We start from the raw sequence: 26,834 nt of genomic DNA, 5'->3' as shown, positions 1-26,834 counted from the left end.
TATTGCCTTAATTTTGAGGAGATGGAGCTACTGTCTACCACTGGCACATACTGCCTTTCATGTGTATGGCACCAGGCGTTAGAAGAACTGCGTGGCCTGCAGTGAAGATCACTAAAATGGAAACTTGGTCCTTTGACCCTGCTAGGAGGTAGTCAACCTCATCTGTAGCAATCACTAAATCTTGTTTTAATGGCATTTTTAAGATTTGCATTTCCAATCTGATTTTCCCCTTGATTATTGCCATTTTATGCCACTGGAATGAAAAAGTTACGGCTGTCTAGAATGGGTAATGTATTTAGTCAGCTAGGGCTGTTATTTCATTCTTGTAACTTCCTTCTCTGGAAAAGTGATGTAAGATTCATTATGCCAGACTTCACGTGTCAATAGCCACTGATGCTATAGCCACCACTGCTAAGTGATTTAGGTGTTTAGCCTCCTATTAAAGTATGCAGAGACCTCGTTAATTCAGTCAGTGGAACTAACTACAGATTATTCTTCACCAGAAATATATTTTGACATTTGGTCAGATGAATTGCACACAAAATGGGTTGTGTAGGTCTCTGCTGGCAATAAACCTACCAGTCCTACCAGTAAAACCCCTGTCAAAGTACAGACACTGGAGTTGGATAAGAAGAATCTCACTCTTCCTGCTGGTAGTCAAGTTCTTTCTTGGTTCTCAGGAATTAGTACATTACCAGCTTTAGTTTGAGAAACTTTAGTATTTCTGAGGGAAGGTTGAAGTTTTGGTATGTGTTCTTTAAATCTTACTATATTCTCCACATCAAGATTTGCATAACATTTGGATGAAGACATAGCCCTCCTTTGGACACTCTCTAACAGTTTTATATCATTCTTATATTGTGGTGCCCAAAACTGCATGCAGTGCCTGAGGTGAGGCCACACCAGCGCAGAGCAGAGCAGGACAATCCCCTCCCTCCCTCCCCCAGCTAGCCATGCTGTGCTCGATGCACCCCAGGGTACGTTGGCCCTTTTGGTTGCCAGGGCACACTGCTGGCTCATGTTCAACTTGCCGTCAACATGTCTTGGTGAGTTTTGTGCCTGGACACTTGGACTGACGCTGTCCTGCGACAGCCCTAGGAAGGACCAGAACAGGATGTCCCTTTTTCCTGAGTCCATAATTTGGGTTCTTCCCTTTCCATTGTGCCTCTTTCCCCCCTCTGGGCTTGTGGGGAATGACCTTTGATGGGCTGATGGCTCCTTTGATGGCCCTGGAGTAGCCAAAGAAGGGTACTATTTGGGTTCCCCCCTCTGTCCTTGTCTCTCTGTGCTCCTTTGTGGATGTGCAGAGGATCTTTTTACAACAAACTTAACAGTAAACAAACATCTGAATCATTCAGCAAAAGAGGAACCACTAGAAAAACATGAAGACTGTAGTGACAAAAGAGGAACATTCCATGTTCTCCTATATTCTGCTGTCGCTGCTTGCACTCTGGGTTTTGTTTGCAGTTGGGAATTTTCCAGTTATATCTCGTGCATAGTAGAATTCTGAACCATAGTAGAATTTATCACTAGCTCAGCAGTGATCCAAATTACTTCTACATTTTCACTCCCTGTAACTGTGCCTTCTTTACCTGAGGAAAAACACCTTCAAAAATTCAACTGCCCAATCAAACCAGTGGATTGTCAAACACAGCTCTTGATATATACCTATTGACTGGATTCCAGTCTCAGACAAGAGGGAAGTGAAGATGCACTTTACCCAGTGTTTAATGCCACTCCATACAAAACTGTGCAGCTCATTCTCTCAGCTGGCACACTGCAGGCTCCATGCTGCGACCTCTTGTCTTTGCTAGAGCATCGGGATGAATGAATCAGAATGAATCATTATATCAGAATGCCTAGTGTTGCGTGTGGATGACTAACAAGGTATTACACTAACTGGACAACAGATGATCAAAACGATCTTTCTTTTTCTGATGGGTACAATGAGAATGTAGGAAAATAAACATGACCTGGTTGAAGAGTTACACTAATGATTTATGCTTCAGAAAGCCAGCAAGTGTGCTGTACGTGATCTATACATAGGCTCAGAAAACATTTAATCATCAATATGTGAAGTTATATTGCACACAGACTGAAGGTATAGCTACTGTTTACTAAAAACTTGTAATTTTGTTTAGAGACTTATTTTTACAGTAAAACATTGGTAGAAATTTGTACTGGATATCATATTGGCCTGTTGTATTTTTCCTTGAGTTGTTAGCTGCGTTGCTATTTCCCAGTGAATGAGGAAACAGTGCTAGTGCAATGTCATGAAAATGGTGAGAAATACATAAGCAACAGTACAAGCTTGAAATTTGGCACAGATAATCAGTAGTAAAAATAAGACTGACATCTCACAGGATAACAAGAATGCATTCCACTATGAAACTTATGCCTCTAAGAGATTTTTGTTCTCTTTGGGTGTTGCAGGTTCCTCTTTGGTATCAGTTGAAGACTCAGCTGAAGCCAGCTTTCTGACATACACCATTGAACCACTTGAAGGGAAAACATCAACTTTTTGGACAGGAATGTACAGAAATGTGGATGGTAATTTCTTTTCTTTTGACATTTTTTTGTTTGGTGAATAATTATCACAAGCTGTTTGACATGGATGTTAAAATTTTCACATTATACTTCTGTAATAAATATCAAGGGAAATTAGAAAAGCTAGTAGGGGAAACTGGTCAATTGTAATCGAGCAGTAACCAACCATGTATAACAGAAAGACCATGCTCAGAAAGTTCATCTTGAAGCAAGAAAAGTACGTCACAACAACGTAAGGCTCAAAGGTGCATACAGCAGAGTGTAGGCAAGACCATGCTGGCAGTTAAGCTGAAGTCAAATGGTTCTCAAATGCAGAGGCTCTGGTCTGATGCGTTTGTCATGGAAATACTCCAGTTTTAGAGAGAGAGAATAATGTGTCTAACATTACCTCCTGTCTTTGGACTCACCATCCTGTATGACTAATCTCCCATCTTTAGTTAAGGCCGGCCCTCAGAACTTTGCTTTGAAGCTGGAATTGTTTTTGTCTTCAGAATTTTGTAACATAACTTTTCCTATTTTCTGCCTCACTGTCAGAAAGGGAAGGAAAGAGACAACAGACAGTAGGCTACTTTAATGAAATTACTGCTTGTAAAAAAAAATTGCTTCTTACTGTTTATTCATTAATAAAAATAATATTCAGTTACATAGTTATTTCTGTCTAATTGATAGACCTAAAGGCTACTTCAGGCTTGTGCTACTCGAGCTAAGACTCCAGTTTAACAACGTCAGAGACAGGACTGCAGAATGGTTCATAGTACTGTTCGTTTGTTTGTTTGTTTGAGTTTTGGAGGGTTTTTCCCATCATTGCATGTTCAAACACTTCAATACACCACTTGAGGGCAAGAAAAATATTCAATTATATTACCTGAATCTTAGCCAGGAAACAGGAAAGTTGTCACTAGAGGAAGAAAGAAATTCAATAATAATTTATAAGTATAACACATCAAGAAAAGCTGAGATTTACTCACGTGGTTAATTGTTGCATAAAATAGTTCTTGAAAGTAGTTCTAGAGTTGGTGCAGAACAATGCAGTTCCTACAGCGATCATAAACATGAGAGAGCTTCAGCAGATATATGCCATTGTATAGCTAGGTAGTGATTTCAGTGTAACTAAATTTAATGATTGTATCAAAATATCATACGCTGGCAAAAAAGGCAGGTATTTAAAACTAAAACAAGTAAAAAATGAAGACTTATAAGAGTAAAACAACTTTCATGCTGAATCTAACCATTTGCTTATCTGAGTACAACTTAAAAGTCACATGGGGCACATTTATTCTAAATAAATAACGTTATTAAAAGAAAGTAAAGAAAAAAAAAGGAACAGGAAGGATGAAACAGAAAGTCCCAGCATACTTGAACAACAATGATCACAAGATTTTTTAAGCAGATCTTCAGAAATGAAAATTGTGTGTGCAGTCAGTGGGAAGGAGCAGAAATTGAAAACCAAATGGGAAAAGATTAGAATTAAAAAGACTTTAGTGGGGGCTTTGAAAAGAGTTATATAAAACCTCCCTACATATTACTGAAATAAAGCACATTTTGGTGAAGATAAATTGTGTGTTTATTTCAGTCATTTCTATAAACTGAAAAAAAAATTGATGCTGTACTAGTGCAATAAATTGTGGGAACTTCATAACTTTATAAGCCAGATTGGTCTTCAATTTCCCCAAAACTGATATTTTATCACTGGCATAATAACTCAAGGGCAACCATGATATGTCAGGCCAAAAATCTAAAAAGCGTAGTGGCCTGTCTCCAAGAGTGGCCACAAGATTTCTTAGGAAGGCAACAAATGCAGAACAGGTGTCAAAGATGGAAATAAATACTATCTTGTTTCTTTCCATGTTCAATGTTTCCCATTTAGGAGAATGGCTGTGGCTAGACAACACCGCAGTGAATTTTGTCAACTGGAATGTAGGAGAACCTTCCCCTCAACAAAATGAGCACTGTGTCGAAATGTATGCAAACTCTGGGTACTGGAATAATAACTATTGCTCTTCGTACAAAGGCTATATTTGTAAAAAGCCAAAAAGTAAGTGCTACATTTATAAATTTGTTTTATGTGTGGAGTATTCTTCTTGTGTGCTAGTAGATGGCCTTTACACACAGTGAACTTTGGCTGGGTGTTTTGTGTTTTTACAAATGCCAAAGGAAGCACATTTGCATACCAACAGAAAGAAAGACCAACTCTTGCCAGAAAGAATTGCAGACTAGCATTCAGATCCCTCAGAATTGTTTTGAAAAGACTGTTTTTCGCATTTACTGTTCCTAGTGTAGACACTTTACAAGATTGCCTGTCCTATATTGATAATTGTTCAGGAATCACATTATTAATACTGTGCTTTGCACACACAAATTAGTCCCATCTCTTTGAAAATATGTTCCTCGGGGAATCCCTTCTTCTCAGCACAGGGAATGCCCTTAGCTTATTTCCCTTTGGCAGGCTCATGTGCGTGCTATTTGTGAGTATGAAGCAGCGCTTCTGTAAATTGACTATTCATGAATTGTAAATTAACAATTTTGGACCTTTTGTCTCTGTGTTGTCCTGTTTTGAGATGATGAATAAATGAAAAGCAAAGCAAATAGCATAGCTTGAATGTACTAAACTGGAAGTCTCCTGAAATAGCAGAATGTGCACGTTTGGCAGTAAGTGCATCTAGTGCATACATTTTCATAGAAGTCATGCTAATCATTTCTTACAGCATATTGCAATATCAAAAATCTACATTTAGCAGCTGAAATATACCCACTTCCTCTACAAGACTGGAAATGAGAGAAGTTTCTGCTATACTTTCTATAAATTTGCTCTCATGCCCATTTTTCCTGACTTACTCAGATACTTGTAATGATGACTGTATCTTGCACAGAAAATACCGCAGAACTGTCAGATATAGCCAGCCATTCAGATTTAATTATCTGTCTTTTTACATTGTGATTGAAAAAAGAAGACTTTAATTGAAATAGTCTTAGTGGTAGATAAAAAGCGTTACAATCAATGGCCACCATTCTTTTTTGACTATTCAGCTCTCCTCTTTGTTCTGGCACTGTTATTCACCTGTTTCAATACCGAGTCAGTTCAAGGACCTTAAGCAGATGGAAGACAGTTACTTTTTCAAGGACTAGCTTCAGCCAGTCTAGAGCTGGAATGCTATGGAGTCAGCGAAACGCCAGTGTCAGCGCAGGGACTCTACATAGCTGCTCACTCAGGGACAGGACTCAGTTGAGTCTTACAGTGCTGTAGAAATGCAGCTCGGGTTCGCAGAATTTAGCGAAACTATGATAGTGTTCCATTTGCAGTGTTGAAAAGATGCATTGAACAGCTAAATGGAGTGTTAGAAGCATCATTTTATTTAGTTGCACTTGCTGTGCCTTGCTATGTTTGCTGTTTTCTGAAGAGGCTGCAAATGCAAACCTGTGATTGAAGTTTTCCTGTGAAGTAGATGCTATTTGCTGTTCCACTTATTGAGGTAATTTTTACTGTAGCAATTTGAAATTCTGTAGCTGATCTATTACATAAATAATCTAACTTTGTTTTGTAAGTAAGTAGGTATTTCAAAGAAGTGTTCAACAGTTCAACGGGTGCTAGTAGACTGTGCTGCAAAATAGTGGCTAGGAATATTATGTTCATTGCATCTCACTCTCACTTCTTAGAAACAGCAGATCTGTACCAGTAAATATAGTGCTTGTTTAACATGTAGGTGAGTTTAAAATGCAGTCATTTCATAGCAAAACCCAACCATAATGTGCATAATACACATGATCAGTGGAACACCACACTTGGTCAGCTGATAATTTTTGGCTGAAAAAAATATCTAGGTTATTATATTCCACTTTTTTTTCAGTCAAATGAAGCAATGCAGCCAGAGGATTATTTTCCAAATGTAAATTATTTCCTCCTCTTTCCTGCCAAGACTGTCTCTTACACTGTGATTTCAGACAGAGGGTAGCATTATTGTCACAGAATCACAGAACGGTTGAGATTGGAAGGCACCTCTCTAGGCAAAGATCTGGAAGCATCCAAATAACCGTGTCTAGTTTTACTTTAAAGAGCTAGATGTAGAGCAATGTAGTTTTGTCTCTAAATGTAAAACTAGCTGTGCTGACAGTCCAGCAGTGTTTTGGAAAATCTTTGGAAGCAAAGGTTGTCGGATTATTAATTAAATCCGGCAAAGTAAGTGAGGAGGTTGGTAAAACAATCTAACTTCCTGGGTTCACCTTCATCAGAATGAAACATTATGCATTGATTCAAGATATTAGTTGTGTACTGATTTTATGTCCACATAGCAAAGTGTGGATTTAATCTTTTATAATCACCACTTTTCCCAGCAAGCCAGATTTCATGGTCCAAATATTTAATTTTAAATGGTCTACAGACATTTTAGTTTGGATGTGATAAGTGCTAAGACATTTTGGAGTTCAGGAATGGATTCAGTTATCTGTTCAGGCTGGTCGTCAAGGTCTCTTAGCAAACCAAATACGTTATATTTGCTACATTTATATAGAATGACAAGTACTGCAAGAATTTATAATTGAGGATCATGTCTGAGCATCACTGCCCTGAAGAAGCTGTGTAGACTTTCTTGTGGTTTTTCAGTGATGTGGGGATTTGTCTCCATGGTGGTTCTTCTCTTGGATTTGTCGCTTCTAGTAGTTTATATAAACACATACGTAAGAGACAATAGCACAATAATCATCATGCTATGACTTTTGATGGGTATATGTAGCTTTGTGTGCTCCAAACCAAGGTGTATGTAGCATTTAGAGATCCGTATTACCATACATTTCTCTGAATATGATTTTCACTATGTTCCAAATAACGTAATTATCATATAAACATAAATAACAGAAAAATACAATAATAACGTCATTCTTTTTCAATGTTTTAAAATGTCAGCAATTGAAATACCGCCATCAGCCGAAATGCCACCAGCTGAAATGCCTACAAAGGGTAAGAATATTTTCTTTCAGGTAGACAAAATCTTTTCCAGTGTAATATCATAAACAAAATAAATCTTATTCTGTATTATATATCTTACATTTTCTGATGTATCTGAGTACCAGATCTGTTTCCTATGAGCATATTATTACGTAGTGGAATACAACGTACTCATGCATTGTTAGCCTTTTAAAATCAATTAATTTTATGCTATTATATTTTTCTCTAATTATTTTGAAGCAAATTAAACACTTTGTCTTCAAACATAGTGGAAAAAAATTGCTTCCAGTGTTCAGATAGAAATGTAGAACAACCTCTTGATTTTGTATTTGTTTTCAGCAATGACAAAGGATGAGAGGGCTCCTACTCTAAGCCATGGAAAAACAGGAGTTGTGGTTATTGTTGTCATCCTCATCCTAGTTGGAAGCAGCCTTGTGGGCTATCTCTTCTACAAAAGAAGAAAGAATCGCTTGTCAACAAATGACAGCTTTGAGAACAATTTGTATTTTAATAGTGATGCAGTTCCTGGAACTAGTGACACAAAAGATCTTGTGACCAACATAGAACGGAATGAACATGCAACACTGTAATGTAATAAAATGAAATGTAATGTAATATGTAATGTAAAATGTAATGTAATAAAATAAAATGTGCCTTGTTTTAATAAAATTATGCAATTACAATTAAGCCAAAGCTATTTTTTCATGTGCAGATACTATATCAGCCAGTTTCAGTGTGTGCATAACATTACACAGAGCAGTGTCTTTATTCTGTAACCATTTTATATAGTGTAAGATTTCAGACCTCATAATCTGAAGACCCACACTGCATTAGAGATAACGCAAACTAATTATTAAATGGAACAATAGAAATGGTTGCAATAAAGAGAGTGAAATTTAGGTAGATCCACTCAAGCAAGCTTCCAAGATTTGCAGTTTCTGCACCGGATTCATTTCGAACCTACATTTCATGTAATAAGGTACAGAGTTCCAAGCTGTTCAGCAAACATCTCTCTAACTCAGCCAGCTTTCAGGTACTCCTGGAGGCTTAACTACAGCAGTAGTTGCTAGGTGATAAGTCTGTGTTTAGGCACATCCTCTTTGAACCAACAGATGAAAAAAATCCTCTCATGGCACAATTTCAGTTCCCATAATTTCACACAACATAGAGAACCAATAATTTAGTTCTTTAGGCTTATTTATCATCAGGTAAAATCTGCGGGCAGGCCTTTGAAATGTAAAAGTGTGGTTGGTGTTAATTGCCAGAGTTCTGGCTGATCACAAGTGGATGTGTCTGGGAGAGGTGGTAAAGGTCGTGGCAGAAGTTGCTTTTTATAATGGCAGTTATTGAGGAGGGGAGGAACATTACCTATACATGTTCTGAAGGCTTATGGGAGCACTGGGCTGTGGTGATCCCATGTTGGTGCTGCTCTCCTATACCCTCTGAATAAATGGCATAGGTTTGTGAGGTGTGTACTGGAAGTCAGGAACAATTTAGCTTTACCAATGTATCAGTTAATGCTGATTTGTTTCCTTTCTAAAATGCCTAGATCAGTTACCATTTATGGAAATCTTAGATTCCTAAATGTGGAGTCTATACTCCTAATTTTTGCAAATCTTGTAAAACGCAAATCATGCATGATTCCTCACTCACATAAAAAGGTGTGCGAGATTTAATTTTGTGGTTTCAGATTTTGTTCCATGAAATAAACAGTAATCAGCTTTGATTTTTTTAAAAGCAGTTTTGCATTGTATAGTCTTGCCAATGTAAGACTGTAACAAGATAAAATGGAGATGATCTGACCCTGGAGACATTCCATCCTAAGCTGTTATCAAGTAATATATTGACCATATTTTCCTGAATTTGTCCATGGATTACGTGCTCAAGCAATGCCATCTGAGTGATCTAGAAAAATATCTGGAATTATATATGTGTGCAGGTAAAATGGGGAAATTTGTTCTGGAGCTCCCTTTCTCCAGGTATTTCCTTGCCTCTGTTCCTTTGGCTGTCTCCTTTTTCAATGCACAGCTGTTGGAGCATGTCTTTTCAAGGATTAGTACTTCTAATGGTCCTTCATCCCACCTGATGCGGTTTATAAACCAGAAACTTCATAACTGATTACTGATGTTGAAGATGATGCCATTTCAACTACATGGTTGAAACAGAAAGGTATGCGAAAGGGGCAGTGAAATGCCAAGAGGCCCCGATTGCAATCCCAGCCTCATTGCACTGGCTGTTGTGCAAAAACCAGGCAGGTGCAGTCGCTACCCAAAGTTCAACCCTGTTCTGAGGCCCCGCACAATCTTAAGGTGGTATCTGTACACTGAATGGTTCTTCCAGATAACATTTTGTCACATGTACGTGTGACAGCAGTAGCTGCTTCTGTGAAATGCTGTGTCTGGTCTGCTCTAAGACATGAAAAGTTTTCAGTAGAAGATGAAATTTAAGCCACATGGTTTACTGTCCCTCCAATTGCAATAAAATGGAATTGAAGCAAATCTCCCATTAAAAAGAGAAAAAAAATGAAGATAATTATGGTTCCATTTAGTGAGCTTAAGATGAGCACTGATGCTCTAAACACAAACTTTAATGGCAATTTTTGGATGGAAAGCAGAGAAACTAACATGCTTGGACACTTTGAACAGTATCTAATTAACATAAGATTAAATGGAATGCTAGGAACTCGTAATCACGCACAGAAAAATAATCCTTTTTTTTTTTCTTTTTTCTTTTTTTCTTTTTCTTCCCCACATAGAAACTTTCCTGATGGCAACTAATTCCTTAGACTGTCTGAATAAAGAGCCCTGGGTTTTTACTATCATTATTCTTTTGGTCATACTTGTGACAAAACTGATCACACATCTTCAAGAAGGATTGAGAGAAGAGTTCTTCAACAGCTGTTCTCTTTCCACACCCTCATGTTATTTCCAGCCTCCCTGGGCTGAGCTGGAATGCAATGGATTTACCAAATAGCATTTGGTGATCTGGCCAATGGACTATGGACTATGCCCGCTTTTTCTGTTGCTAAGCTATAAGGTTCCTACCAAGTGACAGCTACACAGAGAAGTTTCTAAGATTGGGCTGCAGAAATTATCCATGTTGCTCTGGTGGTCTGAATAAAATCACTATGTCTTCTCGGTAATGATTCTTATTCATACAGATGCAATACAATTTGGGACAACATATTCTAAACCACCACCAGTTCTTGCAGCCATTCTCTGCTACCAGCTGCTGCTAATCCTGGGCTCAGTCAGTTGCCTTAGAAGCAGCCTGTTGCTCTTGCGAGCTCTTATTTTGTCTCCTGACAGATGCCACTACTTAGATCTTGCTTTCCTGAAGTATTCTTGCTGTAAAAAGAACAACAAATTTATTGATAAACCAGATGAAAGAGAAGGGCTGAATAGAAAAGCAAAAGAAACTTCTAAACGGATCCTTAATAATTCAGATCCATAATCCCTGATTCTGCCAAGTTTTGTTATATTTCATCTTTGAGGTTTAGATAAATGGAAGTCAAAATAAAGTAGCATGAAACTTTGTGATTATGCTATGTATGGGGTTTCTGTGTTGATAATCACAGAATTCCTTTCAGATTTTTAATAGCAATTGTTTAACTTCTGTAGGGAAGCATCTGGTGGGACCTGGCTGGGATCACCCATTCATTTCTGCAGGCAGATGAAGAAAGACTTGGTGGTAATAGCCGACAGCATGTAAATGTTTGCCTCTGTGCACGTTGCTACATTTCTTGGTACACTTGCACTTTATTTCTGTTTCCCCTTTTCTGCAGAAGGGTTCAGACATCAGAGAAAAGATGGGGAATCTGCACGCTGTGAGTGTAACTTCCTGCCTGGGAGCAGAGATTGCCAAAGGAACAACGCTGACTCAACACAAACCCCAAAGGCTTTTCCTCCTCGACACTTCTAAGAGTTTGGACTGCTTTGCCAAGTGGAAGGTGCCAGACTGCATATCTGCCATCTTCTGATTTTCTTTTCAATTTTGGGGCTGTGGCAGGGTCTTCTCAGACAAGCATGGTGGTGAAGCTGACCTTTGTATATTTTACTCTCTTTCAGCTTCTCCCAGCAGATTCTTGATAAGAGTCCTTCACCAAACACCAGTCTTTCGTTGGAACAGAAGTGGATTCTTTTCCCCTGTTACAACTGCATTTGGTGCCTCCCGCTAGCTTTGGAGATGCTGGGACATTGTTTGTAGCAGAACCACAGGACGTTACATTTCTACTGCCTAAGTGATAAATGACATTTTTCCATTGCACATGTGAAGCTCCCAAAAAGGAAGCAAAGAAAGTTGGAAAGCTGATGTAGCAGCGTCAAGCATTCCCATGCTGGGGAGTACTAGAACACTTTATTCCAGAGTTGATGTACTCATCTTGGCATATGCGTCATAATTTACAGAACAATTGTCCATCTGTTTGTTTGTTGAGGCAGTCTCTCTTTCCTCTTTCCTCAGCTCTCCTCATCCTTCCCAGGCTCCCATCCTTTCCTTGTTTTCAGTCAGTGACCTCCTGGTCTCACTATTTTCTCTCAGCATTGTGATACTTATCTGCTCTAATTCCTTGCGTACCTTTTTAGACCCAGTGCGTCATCCATCTGCATCTGAGTCGGAACAATAGAAGTAGGATCCCAGTTCACCATGTAGGTACCCGGAGTTTCTATTGCCTACAATAGCAGCAATTTTCAGGGGAAGTCTTATTTTGGCTTCCATAGTTCATGGAAGACCTCGGAGTGCTGTTAACAGAGTATTAGGGAAATTATCCCAAAGCAGCCTTTCCTGAAGGGGACTGAGATTTTTCAAAGGCCATATTTAAGAATACAAAAAGCATTGTAAACATACCCCAGGAATGAGTGCCTTTTCTCTTCCCTCCCCTCTACATATTTCTAATTCTTTTATATGCCACAAAGGAGGGAGTTTTATTTCAAAGTAAACATCAGAATTTTTCAGTGTCTGAACAGTGTGTACTGCAGTGGGTGCAAGCTGTCATAGACTAGATGGGTGAAAAATATGGCAGTATTCCTAATCAGTTTAGTTTTCCTCTCTAGCAATAATTGAAAACCCACCATTTTCCGGTGACAGATTTTTTTTCCCCCTGTAATTGTGTGGTTTCTTTTCAGAATTTCACCAATTGTTGCTGTCAGTTTGAGGATGTTGCTTCTGCTTATGTCAAGAATGGAGCAAAGGAAGGCACAGGTGCTTCTTGTAGTACACAGAGTCTTCTTCTGCAGCGTTTCTTTATGGAACTGCAGAAATAGAAAATTCAGTTCTTTCTAATTCCAAAGTCATAGTTGATTTGCACAGTTTTCTCAGCCAATTTTTCACAGTATTGTATTGCACTTTTTTTTTTTTTAATCATTTATTGATTCATACAAGTCTTTTTCCTTTTTACTTTTTTTCTTTTTTTTTCCTTTTTTTCTTCCTTTTTCTTTTTTTTAATGTTTCCAGTAGAGAGACATTGATGCCACCTACTTCCCCAAAATAATGTACCTGAATTGCAAGGTATGTTTCCAAAACTCTACACTAAAATGTGACTTCTTAGAACTAATACATCCATGGAAAACAAAACTCTTTATTACAGTAGAGAAATTAGCTTAGAAAGCAAGGTTTCATCATTACAGTCAAAGGAATCATCACTTCAAAGTTACGTACGTGACACAATCCAGTTCCTTATTTGCAGACCCAAACTTCCCTGTATCCGTCAAGTCGGAAAAGCTGAAAAGGATTTGTTAATCTGGGTCAGTGCGGAAGGGTTTTCTTACAAGGCACAAGTGTGGGCTTCAGCATCGCTTTGAGGTGAAGGGGAGAAAGGAATGAAACACCTGGCAATGGCTGTCTGCCTGCTCCTGGCTTTTCTCTTTTCCTTTAGCACATCTCTTCAAGTGCCTGGTAAGTCTTTGTTCTCTGCGGAGTGTGAAGGTTTGCAAATGTGCTTTCTCGTGCTTTCCTCACATCCTTCTTCACGGAGAGAGAGTGCAGTTTAGATCTGTTTGCAGCATGTGATTTGGAACAGTTTCATTCAGCTCCTAAATCCGCTGTTACCTGTATAGGCACTCTGTTTCCTTAATCTAGTTTTCGAGGAGGTGTTTGAGTGAAAGAAACATGCCAACAGGTGCGGGCATAGCCTAGGCAGTGCTGAGTCTTGAAAATCAGCCAGCTGAATGGGGACATAGCTGACCTGAAATTACTCCACTGGAGGGTAAATCAGCTCAGAGGTACTAGGCAGCGTCCTCTCAGCACACACAGGACCACTGGCTGATGTGCGCATTGATCTGGTGCTCTTGCATAACCAGCAGCACCAATCTAACCCACTGTGGGAGAATTTCCTCTGTGCAAGTTTTTGGGCAAGATTGAGCTGGCCCTAACCCATCCCCTGCTAACCTGAAGCTCCACTGAAGAAGGAGAGCTGTGCCAGGGGAAATGCCATCTGGTTGTTCTGGCCTTCAGCCCTTTATAGGAACGTCACCAAGGCAGTTTGATGGCTCTCTGGCAGCCCCAGGATGCTGGGGTTATGACGCCCCATTTAAGTATTTCACTCCTGGCAGGAAGGTTGGGTGGCAGTAAAGCTCAATGGCACAGCAGAGCAAGCTGGATGATGTTGCTGTCGCTTAGAGGGGAGCTGAGGGTAAGGCCAGCAGCAAAAATATTCACAGTTTGGAGCAGGCTGAAATTCTGCCCTGTTTTTGCAGTTGGTCTTTGGAAACAAAGCTGTGCTGTGCAGCACTTCACATTTCTATTTACATTGCAGCTATTAATGGCACTTAGGACGCGTGGCTTAGCTGTGCTCAGGACTGAAGTGATGATGCTGCAAGTTGTGGTTTCCCTCCTGAGAAATGCACAGGCTGAACTCCATGAAGAAATGACTTTTTGCACTGTTGCCGAAAATTTCCAAAATAATTAGCTAAAAATCAAAAACACTGCACCTGTTTGATGATCTGCAAACCATGGTGTCATTCTGGGCCAAATATAAAAATGGTTGAATCTTGAGTAAAACCTTTTTAATAGCACTAAAGCAAAAAGCTTTTTTACTAGCAAAATTAAAACCTATCCAATATTCTGCATGGTGGTGAAAGTTTGAAACATAAAAAGCTTTTTTATGGAAAATGACTGATGACATTTTTGATTAGCATTTTGAGAACAATGTGCTTTAAGGAAGGATGTGAAGATGAAAAAAAATTATCTTGAAAGTGCCATATTTCCAGCTTCTGTATTGTGTGTATCTTAAGAACATTTTGATGAATGTCCTTCATACTGCTGATGAAACTGCCTGGATTTCTTTCTCTATTGACTCTGAATATTAATTTATTTGTTGTAGCAAGCTGTCAAATAGCAAGTAACTGACCTATTTCCTACTGCACCTCTCCTCAAATATTTGCATTCTGATTTTGCTTTATAGATAGTGGAAAATTTCTAATCTATAATGAAGACAGCAAGCTCTGTGCCCAAGCTCAGAACACTAGCTCGGTCATAACTGCCACTTGTGATGAGCACAACGAGTTCCAGCAGTTCAGGTGGATCTCTGCCATGCAGCTGCTCAGCATGGGGATGAAGCTGTGCCTGGGAGCGCTTGCCAAGGACGATGAGGTTGCCGTCACACTGGAAACCTGCAACAGGACGAACGAGCTTCAGCAGTGGGGATGTAGAAATGAAACCCTTGCAATTAAAGGCAATGATTTATTTCTCAACTATGGCAAAGGGAAGGGGAAGAAAATCAGGGTGTCCAAAGGAACAGGCAAAGGGAGCAGGTGGAAAATCCATGGAACCACAGACAGCGTGTGCTCCCGGCACTATGAGGGTGAGTACTGAAAATTAATCTCTATTTCTAGGTAACTTAGCTGCTCCTGTTTACAAAAACCATTCCACCCACTGTTGGTCATGCAGCCATCCTCATGGTACAGTGACATCAGTAATAGAGCTGACTACAGAGAGTAACAATGCAGTGCAAACAGGATTGTCCACTTTTCTGCTCATCTCAGAAAGTGTGTTTCTGTCAAGTGAAAGAATAAAATGGCAAAGGCCTATGATGAAATCAAAAGGGAGAATAGGAATTCTTTTTGTACAGCAGCACGGGGAGGGAGTCTATGACTGTTTCAAAATCAATCTGATCCTTTTGTGGAAGAAATGGTGAATTCTGTTATATTTAAATGTTTAATGTTGTTCTGATTTGGTTTGACCATGTGTTGTCATTAAGAAGTTAATTTCTGATTGACATAGTTGTGATCCTCTGCTGACAGTGTTTATCTGGTGTTTCTCAGTCCCAGCAAGAAGAAAAAGTAGAAGAAAGCAAAAAGGAAAGACAGCACTTTATTGTTTTAGAGTTCTATAAGTCCTAACAACCTAGATAAGGAAACACTGGAGAGTTTGATCTCCTTTTCCTGCATTATTACCCCTCTTGGGTTGCATAGACCTGGTATCCAGGTTCAAGTGTCCAACCTCCTTTCTACCATGACACTGGTATGGTGGGAGGTTAAATAGGAAGGGATCATTTTTTTCCCCTGCCCTACGACAATTCTACCTGGAACAAATTTTATCATTATTTTGTTCAGATATCAGCAAGTTAGCCTGAGTAGAGATAGGACTGTCACTTTCCAGCAGAGTCACTTCTGAATTTAAAATATACCTTCCTCTGATGTAGAACAATAAAAAACATCCTAATACCTCCTTTCCAAGCCTCTTCAAACATACAGGGAAAAAAAAGAAAAGATCCTAAACATCATCTGAGGACAGAAATATGTGTGTGATGGGAGAAGCTGAGTCATGAGCACTACTGAAACAGCAGTCCAGATAGAAATGAAAAGAAATGATTGACAGAAATTTGTCTGCAGGCCAAATCAAGGCTGTTTGAGAGTTAATTTTGAACATCTTGCCTCAACCATACCTAACTGGCATAGCAGCCTTGGAAAAAATTGTAGTAATGAAGTACTGACCTGCTTTCTCCACATCAGCTCGTGTACAACTCAGCAGTGTCCATGGAGAGCTGCCTAGGAGCACACACTGTGGTCAACACCAGATGCCAACCGACTGCTTTTGATCTGTTTCTCTCCACAGATATGTATACACTGGGAGGAAATACTTTTGGTGCTCCTTGTGTGTTCCCTTTCAAGCTCAATGGTAAATGGTACGCAGAGTGCATCGCTCGGAGTGATGATGCAGACTCTCTCTGGTGTGCAACTTCTTCAGATTTTGATAAAGACCAACGTTTTGGATATTGCCCATTAAAAGGTAATTTATTCAGAAAGATTTCAAGAAAGGCATTCAGTAAAATTTTCATCCTCTCTCACAGTCAAAATCTGCTCAGGATGTGACAGTGGCATTGGACAGCAAGCTCAGTTCTGGCAAGCCTATTTCACTGGTGAGCGGTGCGATACAACCTGGGGTGCCTGCTCTGACCTCTCACTGCTTCTCCAGTTGAGGAGAGGGCTTACTGGGCCTCCCAATACTGGTAGATGTGGAGAGTACTGTGAGGGTGGTGACTGGGACTGATGGAAAAAGGAAGAGAAACCGCTTAGGACTGGTTGAGAAGAAAGTCAGGGCAAATGAAAGGCAGAAAGAAGTGCAAGGGATGAGGCAGATGGGATATGGGGCAAGAGGGGTCCCGAGGTAAGAAATGGATGTGGAGATCAAGATTTTATATATGGGGAATAGGGAATAGATCAGCGAGTGGGTTAATGTGGACTGAACTGAGAGAGATGTAGATGAGATATAAATGGAAAGGGACAGGATGAATGGAGAAAAATGAGATTTGTAAGGAGAAATAATTCATTATGTTATTAATGTATTATTAATATTGAACAGATAAAACATGTACGAGGTGCAAAACCTACCTACCAACAGTTACACTGTTTTAGTCTGCAATAAATATATATATATTTATATATTTCTGTGTTAGCAAGTGTGATTATCTTGTCAAACTGCTTTTTCATATTTATAGACACCATCCACAAAGACTTTTGGAAAACAAATCCTTTGACAGGAACCTACTATCAGATAAACTCAAACTCACTTCTGACATGGCACCAAGCAAAGAAAAGCTGCCAGCAGCAGAATGCAGAATTGTTAAGTGTTACGGACCTTCATGAAGAAATGTTTTTATTAGGTAAAGGAGAAAAAAAGTGATAACACGTTGATGCAGGTGTTTAAAATGAGCTTTAACATGGATACATATATTCACCTGTGAAAATACATTCAAGTGACAAGTTTTATTTGATAACTTATCAGAGGCATTTAATAACTTCATTTCTTTTGTACATGTAGGGCTCACTAATGATCTGGGTTTCAATGCCAAGCTCTGGACTGGTCTTGTCAATAGACTTAACAGTGGCTGGGAATGGACTGGGAGTAGTCCTTTCAGATATCTAAACTGGGCACCAGGTGAGTGTGCTTATTTGAAATGATGATCGGTACTTGGGCCAAAATTCTCTTCTCTTCCCTGAATTCCTGTTATCTAATTCCTTTGGTAGAAATTTTTGCAGGTTACAAAAGATTATGATAAAAGTAGGGTATTGCAATAATAAGTAATATTGCAGGTCACACCTGAGATGGATCATCATTAATTCTGAATTTCCCAGAAAAAACAGATAGCTCAACCAAAAAAAAAAAGTATTATCAACAAGTATTTGCACCTCATTCAATGTTTGATTTTCCACCTACAGCTTTCTCATCACAATTATTATTCAAACAAAACAAAAACCTCATGAACAATGATATAAAGAAAATTTAATGAGAGAAAATTTTAAGATAAACATCACATAAAATATACTTTAATTGTTTTTCTCATGTATTGATTATGACATTTATGTGATAAACTGCTATCTTAATGTTTCCACTATATTTCTTAGGATCTAATTCACCATTGTGCATGTTGCCACATTATATATTTTCATAATAGCAGTTGTGGCTACAGGGAAATCCAAAGGGCAAGCACTCACGTGGAATTAAATATCTATTTCATGTCCAGTGTTTAACAGCACAGGACGATGAGTTTTAGCAATATTACCAACCCACAGGGAATGCCTTAGCTGAGCTTTTATAAAGTGTTTTTCTGTATGCTGCAGTATTTCAAACACGCTGAATTTCTGCTTAAACAGTGCATGTGATAAGAGGGGTAAGTCTCATTAGTGCTGGCTCATTTGTGCCCCCTCGTCATCTCTCTTGGGAATTATCACTCTGAAGAATAATATACCAGGGGCTTTGTTGCTGCCCATACTTGCACATTCCTTCCTGTGGTGAGACGAACATTTTCAACATTAACAGAGGGATTCTCTGTATATTTTGCCTCTTTCCTAAAGGAAATCCGTCTGTGGAACCTATAAAAATCTGTGGGACATTCCAAGGCAGGAATGGCAAATGGGAAAACCAGGCCTGTGATCGGAAACTGGGATATATTTGCCAAAAGAGAAACTCCTCCACTGTGGATTCTTCCACTATTGCTTCAGGTATGATGGTCAACAAATAAGTTTATTTTTATATGAGTGAGAAATACTGGGCAGGTGCCATGTATGAAATGACATGGTCAAAATTGTTGCACTTGCTGACCTGGGAGGACTTTCATTTTCCAGTTCATTTTAAAGATGATGTCTAAAAGTTGTTCAACCAAAGATCATTTTGAAAAGACCCCAGGTTACCAAAGAAGGTAGGATCACACATTAAGTCATGTGATCCAGATGGCAAAATACTGCTGAATATTCTGTGCTCTGCAAAACACACTAATGACATGTCTTGCAAAAAGGTGTGAGCCAGAGTTCAGGCTCCCTCTGCCCTATCTGACAGTTCCTGCTCTGTTCCAAAGAGAAAAAGTCAGATCTCGGGGCTGGAACTTTTTCCCAACTGAGCGCCCTCTTCACCTGAGGCAAGGTAGTCTTATTTATGGGAAGAGAATGGTTAGCAGTTACTTCACCTGGAAATTCCCAGCGAGCTACTAGCTCTACCATAATTCGCTCAACAATACATATAAAATAGCATATAAGTTTATTCACTGGGGATGAATGGCACATCATCCTATATACTATGGCTGCATCCAGACAGCTTACTCACCTGTGCTCACTTCCAGACCATGCCAGAATGTTGTCTAGGGGAACGCAAGCTTGCACAGGGCAAAAATGTGTCTGGGGACTGTGATTAAAATTGAACAATCAGTTGGTGGGTGCACATCCCGCCCTCTTCAATATACAATATAGGTGTAGCCAATGTGAACCTTCAAGGAAGTGGAAGGTGCTTGATGACACTAGATCTACATCAAGACATACCTTCTGAAGGAAGTGCACTGCATTTGCGTGCAGCTGGCATTTCTAACATGTCTGGTGTAACAAGAACATATCTGGGCCTTCTTGTATATGGTTTGGGCTGTGCAGGAGCTCGAAGTGGCTGCTAAGCACTTGGTGTTTCCAGAGAAAAACAGAGAATCTCCACAATTCACCAAAACAGAGTTTCTGGGTAGGAAAAGAGGTACCATATTGGAAAACATGGCTGTACCCAGCGCATCATGGATTTAACATAGAGTTGTACCCTGCAAGTTTCCGTGGCAAATTAATTAGTATTAATTTCATTTTGTAAAAAGAGCTTTTGGGTAGCTCCCAGCACAATATTGTACTGATGGAAAAATCTGTTTTGCATTCTTTGTGATCCTCCCAGCTTTGTTTGTCTTCTTTACCAGTATCTACTCCAATATCTCAGATGTCAGTTCAGGTAATTTTCTTTTTGATGGACAGAAAGCACTGAGCAGGGCTGCTCACTAATTGTTTGAAATATTTTTTTAGGTGACATTAAGCCTGTTAAGTGCCCCAGAGAATGGGTGGCCTATACAGGCCACTGCTACAGAATTTACAGAACACCCAAAATATGGAAACAAGCCCAGTCATCTTGTAGAAAAGAAGATGGAGACCTGACAAGTATTCATAATATTGAGGAGTACAGTTTTATAGTGTCTCAGCTTGGGTACAGTGAGTATTTCTACTTTTTTTTTTTTTTAAATCTGGAATTATACTGTTTCCACTACTCATTTAATCATTTTATTCATTTTTTTTTAAAGTCCTTGTTCAGTCAACTGTAGATGTGAGACAGGATTGCTCCATTTTAAGACAAACCAATGCCAACAATTAACTTTGTGTTTCCAGAGCCAGATGATGAGCTGTGGATCGGTCTAAATGACTTCAGGTTTCAAATGTATTTTGAATGGAGTGATGGAACACCTGTGACGTACACCAAGTGGCATCACAACCAGCCGACCCATACAAGGAATAAAGCAGATTGCATTGTTATGAATGGAGAGGTACAACTCCTTCTTTCCTTCTCTCCTTCATGTTTTTTTTAGTCTTTTGTGTCCCCCAAAAGGGAAAAGTCTGTAATAAAAAAAAAAAAAGGACAAAGGTTTTAAATGTTTTTAGGAATTTAATTTGATTCAGAAAGTCTTCATGAAGAGGAAGACTGGAGGCCAGATTTAGGGAGACGGCATGGTGGAGCACAGGAAGTAACACACTGTGCTGAGACTTGGGCTGCTTTCTAATAGTTGCAACAAATCTCCCATCTGAAATTGGTTGAAGTAACTCAACTTCTGCATTCAACATGGCTGATCATAACTGCATAGTGTTGTTATTGGAATAGGGACTTTCTTATGTTTCCCCTAAAGCATCAACACACACATTTTTTAGCTATTCTGGAAGCTCATATTACTGGAAGCACAAAAAAATTGGTTTAAAAAATTACAGCCTGTTTTATCCTCACTTTAAAATGGCATATCATAACACTACTGAGAAAGACAAATAATATATTTTTCATATTTTATTTTTAATTTCTCCAGCACTTCTTGCTATTGTAGTCTGGGTAGATGAACATACTGTTACATATGTGTGTATATATACTGGTGAGAATAGGGTGGAACAGACCATTCCCTTACTTTTCTCATTAGCCAGTGAACCTTTAATACATGCAGCCCTGATTCTCACACCTCTGAGGAAATGTGGCCCTCTGTTTGTTGCGTTCCCTGTTTGGGAGGTTTGGAGAAATTTTCAAGGTGTGGAAATGCTGAAACAACCTCAGCCATATGACGAGAGAAGTGGTAATGATAATGATAATGGTAAATATTCCTGTTGGACCTGCCCTAGATTTCACTTCTCTTTGTTGTTTCTTCTTACCATGCCCAGGATGGAGCTTGGGCTGACAGTGCTTGTGAAACAAAACTTGGTTACATCTGTAAAAGAAAACCTTTGGCAGAAGAATCAGGGGAAGCTGAGGTTACTTACCCGGGCTGCCAGAAAGTAAGTGTAAAACAAAAGCAGTGAAGGGTAATTGCATCTCACTTTCACTTCCATGATGCTAAGTATCATAGACACCAATTATTTTGACTGTTCTTTGTGGAGCCCTAGAAAACTGTTAATTCATATTATTGATACTTCTCAGATTAACGGGGATGTTTTTTTATTTCTTTATTTAAATAAAATTTAGGATCACTGCTCTTTTTTTCTCGGCTACGTGTGCACTTCACTCAGCTCTCGCCGTGCAGAGCTGGTCACTTCACCCATGCCAGCATGTTATGTTTTCATGCTCTATCCCACGGGTTGCACACAGCCGTCTCAGTTCAATCAACCCATCCTGCCAGGAGGGAGGAATATCTGAGCCGACTACGTTGCAGGTTGTTTGCAGCATGGTTTCTTGCAACAGCTGCACGTACACAACAAAGTAGCAGAGCAGGCTTTACAGGAGGAGCTGCATGGTGACTGTGAGCATGCTTTCTAGCTCCAAGCTGCAACAACCGTGGCCCATTACTCACAAAGGCACCTTTTAAGGGGCAATGAACAAGGCTATGTTTGATTATCCTCTTCATTTTGTCTCATGGCTTCTGAGGCTGATTTTGGCTTGGGCTCTGGTGTTAATGGGGCTTTTAGAAGTGCGCTGTGGTGGGCAATCTGACATTCCCCCTTGCGTCTCTGCTGTTTGCACTGGCAGGGCTGGATGAAGCACGGCTTTTACTGTTACTCCATTGGGCAGTTACCAGCAACATTTTCAGAAGCAAAACAAATCTGTGAAGAAAATAAAGCTCATCTGGCTACTGTGACTGACAGGTATGGAAATGTAATTCTTATCCTTTCAGACATGAGACCAAAGCAAAAATTCATCTCTTCCCACTTTGCAGTTATTAACAGTGTCCAGTGCGATACCACCCCTGTGGTGGAAAATATACAGTAGAATTGAGTAAATGTTACAAAATAAAAGAGGGGATGGTATGTCATCAATGTTCAAGCCACAGCTGCTACTCCCCTACACTCTTGTTGACCCCAAGAATTAAAAATTTGAGTCAGCGCCTAACAACCCCAAATTGCCAGACTGTTTTAAAACTCATGGAATTAAAACTAAACAGATAAATATGGAACTATTTACTTCTTGAGGATATGAGCTTTTCAGATTTTTCTTTGCAACAGGGACATCTGAAAAATTACCCTTTTTAGAATAAAAGTAATTTTTTTTCCTAGACTAAAAAAATTTAAAAATCTAAGCCTTATCTTGAAGCTCAGTAAAATACTGTATCATTTATTTGTGCAGAATGAAAAACACAGATGCATTAACCCAAGTATCATTTGGTTTATGCTGTTCATTGTACGCTACAAAGGGAGAGTAGAATCACTTTAAATTCTAAACAGATTTACATTACGAAATTGTAAAATAAACTTAATTTATGTAATAATAAGACCTATAAAATTAAGACCATTATGCTTGCTTCAACCCATGCTTATTTTTCCAACATATTAACAATTCTTCTTAACTTTATCACATTTGCTACAATGAACTGTTTGAAGAAATGGGAAATTGTGTTCGTATATTACTTTAGTGCTTATTCTTCACAGATATGAACAGGCTTTTTTGACTTCTGTAATTGGATTTAATCCAGCAAAACATTTCTGGATTGGCCTCTCAGACACGGAAGAGGAGGGGACATTCAAGTGGGCTAGTGGGGACGCGGTCATCTTCACCCACTGGAACGTAGGAATGCCAGGTAGACGCTGCAGGGCAGCAACACCTCCGTGACCAGGGATGCAGAATTTCTGCTATGGGGAGCCAGAAAGTTGGAGTTTAGAAGCTAGAGGGTGGTTTTGAAGCTCTTCTGCCATAAATGTGCAGAAACAACCAGGCAACTTCTGTTTGTGCTGAAGTGGTTGAATTGGGTATTGTAGTAGCCCATCCAAGAGGTCACCTGAGATTGCAGGCGTCTGCTGATATCATTCACTATTTATTATCTGGTGGTTTTGATATTTTGGTGAGTCATAGTAAGTCATAGTACAATAGAGAAGGAATTTGTTTATAAATTAATTCAACTGCATGTGGATTACTGGCATCCAAACACAATGAGGACAGGTACCTTTTAAATAGATATCATATTTGCATATTTGGAGGGTTGGACCCTATGATCTCTTGAGGTCCCTTCCAACCCCTACAATTCTGTGATTCTGTGGTATGCTTTGAAAAGATGCAGCTATTTATCAATAAGGTTTAAAAAATGTTGTCTTTCATGAAGGAAGGGAGCCAGGCTGCGTGGCCATGAGAACAGGAACTTCGGCTGGATTATGGGATATTCTCAACTGTGGAGAAAAAAATATGTTTCTGTGCAAGCAGCTGGTGGAAGGAGTGACCCCTCCACCCCCTCCAACAAATCCCCCCCTCCCGTCCTGCCTGGAGGGATGGCATTCTGTTCCTCAGAGCAGCTTTTGCTTCAAAGTAGGTGTTTAACATCTGAAGGCAAGCAATTGTCTTTTCAATAAAGAATGTGTTTTGTCTGTGCATGGAAGGCGGATTTTACCCTGCTTACCTGATCAGTAGTCTGCTGTAACGCGTCTCCAGCCATGCCTGCGTGGTGAGGCCAGGTGGTGCTGCAAAGTGGTGTATGCAGGTGGAATTGAAGTTTGGACCACAGGGACTCTGAGATGATGGGAAAGGCGGAGTTGTGATAACTGAATTTGCTAGGTGACATCACAAGTACGGTGGCACAACTAAAATAAATGGCAAGTGATAAAACTTGAGGCTGGGAGACCAGAAGAAAGACAGAATGCTGTTTCTAAATTTCTGTTTGAGAAACTGTCCGAGACAGTTTGTAACTGCCCACTTTTCACAGATTTTTCAGAGAGGACGGGAGAAGATGGAAACATGGTTTGGAGCAAGAGATTTTTGCAGAGCCATTGGAGGAGATCTGGCATGTGTTCACAGTGAAGAAGAACAAAATCTAATAGCTGGCATGTAAGTATCTGCAAAATCCACTGTTTAGGAAAGAAAGCATTAAAAAAAATGACCTTTCTGTAAGACATAAAGAATTTCTGGTGATCAGTTTCTACTTTGGAAAGACAATATGTATTTTTGCAAAGTGGCAGAACTAAACAGCTGGAGAGAGATGAGAAAAGGGCTCCTTGGCAGGTCTCTGGGTAGATGCGTCTATGTGTGGAAGTAGCCTGAATATATAAAAATGAAAGAAGCATCAGCAAAATTGGTTTAAACTGAGTTTAGTTCAAAAAGAGAAACCTGATCTTTTTAACTCATTTGTAATTGACAAGTAGATGGAATAGTCTTGATTAAAGGAATACTCTGTGCTGTGAAAGGCACAATTCTTTCTTTAGTTATGGGAAAAAAAATGGAGACTAAGGGAAGCCAGACCTATTGATGTTTTTATATAAATTTTTAACTCAAGCATATGACTACAGGCACATCTAAGTTTGGATGCCTAAGTTTCTTTGGGTGACTAAGACCTTCAAATATATTTTCACTTAACTCAGAATTTATGGTATTGTGATATCTATGATCCTCCCCGTGCAGCTCTCTGTGTCCCTGTTTCCTGCCATGTGCAGTGCCAGGGTGTTTATCTCTACATAAAAATGGAATGATTACTTTATATGAATGTCTCAAATGGAACTTCAAGTACCAAAACACTGAGAATGTAATGATATATATTTTCCATCTCTGTTTCACACTCTGATTGTGATATTTGTGCATAATCATTCAGGAAGAGAGATTATCTTCACTTGTCTTACTGGATGGGTTTAAGTGCTTTGGACTCTGATGGAGGATTTACATGGAGTGATGGCTCACCAGTGAGTAAATAATCTCTAGTTCCAGCTTTTTTTGCTCATATTCCATAATATCTTGGCAGACAGGTACAAACCACAAGTGAGTATAAGTCTTAACTTCCGAGTCCCACTCTACAAATTAGTTTTTATCTTATGTTAGTTCACAATCCCACACAGCAGTTACGTTTTTTATAGCAATGAAATACCATCACCAAAGATGGTGATACTTACTTATAAGAATAATCTTATTTACTTACAGTAATGCTTATTGTCTCTCTTGGTTTTAGCAGTTCTGGTTGTACCAATCTTTATATTCCCATTTGTCATTCACTGTTAGAAATAACTGTGTATATCTAGTCAAGCTGAGCTTTGTGGCCCTTGCCTTCTGACATAGCAAGGCAAGGCCCAAGTCTGTACCACAGCACTTATGGATTTCTCAGGTTGAAACATCAGAGCAGAATAATCAACCTGGGAATCAGAGGAAGATTCTTAGATGCTTCTTTCTAGACCTTAACAGGACAAGTTCATATCTCCTGATAAAAATAAGGACAACTTCTTGTCTTACTAGCATGGCTTACAGATAGGCAGCAAGATCGTCGTGCTATACAATGGTCAGGTCCTTCTCCTTACAGGGTCTGGCACCAAAGCATAAGACGGATCATGAAATCAAATGAAGTGCATTCTTCTTTAACAAGATAATATAAGACAGTTGTTTTGTTTCAGAAGAAAATATTAACAAAGTTGTATTTCCACTATAGGTAAATTTCGAAAAATGGGCAAATGGAGAACCAAACAATTATGATGGAAATGAAAAATGTGGAGTGTTTAATGGCTACAATGATATGAACTGGAATGATTTATTTTGTGAACATATGCAGGACTATGTTTGCCAAATAAAAAAAGGTAAGATGACTTTTTTTTCTTCTTTTTTTTTTTTTTCCCTTCAGAAGTGTTTAGAAAAGGTTAAGAACATCCTCTCCATGTCAAACCAGAATGTCTGCATGCAGTAAAGCTAGGTATGCCATCAAGTACAATGAAACACAGTACATTTCAATTTAAATAAAACCAGCTGAAAACAACGAATTCATTCATGAGATACATGTGTAAGTTTACAACGTACATGCAGCATGTTGAGGAATTGAAATCAGGTAGCCTAAATCATGCATAGTTTCTGTAAGCTTAACTTGTGTTGGTTCTAACATGGTAGTTTGCTGAGTGTAACACTTTTTTTTCCAGATATTTTAGAAATTCTCTGAAAAAAAAAATAAAGAGCGTAACCTCTAGGATTTGTTTTACTGATAGGA

At 39.2% G+C, this 26,834-nt stretch overlaps 2 protein-coding genes across 2 annotated transcripts in view; both read left to right on the top strand.

Moving 5' to 3' along the window:
• Window positions 1–8,195, top strand: part of LOC118247482 (macrophage mannose receptor 1-like) — a 57,376-nt gene extending 49,181 nt beyond the window's left edge. Inside the window, exons 27-30 of the mRNA XM_035545505.2 lie at window positions 2,434–2,550; window positions 4,415–4,582; window positions 7,445–7,498; window positions 7,826–8,195. Coding sequence (XP_035401398.1) covers window positions 2,434–2,550; window positions 4,415–4,582; window positions 7,445–7,498; window positions 7,826–8,076 — 590 coding nt within the window. The 3' untranslated portion in view covers window positions 8,077–8,195. The remainder of the gene's footprint in view (window positions 1–2,433; window positions 2,551–4,414; window positions 4,583–7,444; window positions 7,499–7,825) is intronic.
• Window positions 8,196–13,317: 5,122 nt separating this feature from the next.
• LOC118247364 (macrophage mannose receptor 1-like) overlaps window positions 13,318–26,834 on the top strand; it is a 29,790-nt gene continuing 16,273 nt past the window's right edge. The window contains exons 1-15 of the mRNA XM_035545246.1: window positions 13,318–13,378; window positions 14,886–15,284; window positions 16,538–16,711; window positions 17,421–17,585; window positions 17,744–17,860; window positions 18,778–18,924; window positions 20,245–20,427; window positions 20,602–20,756; window positions 21,628–21,741; window positions 22,430–22,545; window positions 23,326–23,474; window positions 23,994–24,193; window positions 24,588–24,709; window positions 25,467–25,554; window positions 26,289–26,433. Of these exons, the coding sequence (XP_035401139.1) occupies window positions 13,318–13,378; window positions 14,886–15,284; window positions 16,538–16,711; window positions 17,421–17,585; window positions 17,744–17,860; window positions 18,778–18,924; window positions 20,245–20,427; window positions 20,602–20,756; window positions 21,628–21,741; window positions 22,430–22,545; window positions 23,326–23,474; window positions 23,994–24,193; window positions 24,588–24,709; window positions 25,467–25,554; window positions 26,289–26,433 (2,335 nt within the window). The remainder of the gene's footprint in view (window positions 13,379–14,885; window positions 15,285–16,537; window positions 16,712–17,420; window positions 17,586–17,743; window positions 17,861–18,777; window positions 18,925–20,244; window positions 20,428–20,601; window positions 20,757–21,627; window positions 21,742–22,429; window positions 22,546–23,325; window positions 23,475–23,993; window positions 24,194–24,587; window positions 24,710–25,466; window positions 25,555–26,288; window positions 26,434–26,834) is intronic.

This window comes from Cygnus atratus, chromosome 2 (genome assembly GCF_013377495.2).
Source record: "Cygnus atratus isolate AKBS03 ecotype Queensland, Australia chromosome 2, CAtr_DNAZoo_HiC_assembly, whole genome shotgun sequence".
In the NCBI taxonomy this organism is placed as follows: domain Eukaryota; kingdom Metazoa; phylum Chordata; class Aves; order Anseriformes; family Anatidae; genus Cygnus; species Cygnus atratus.
This window is presented reverse-complemented; position numbering and strand designations above follow the sequence as displayed.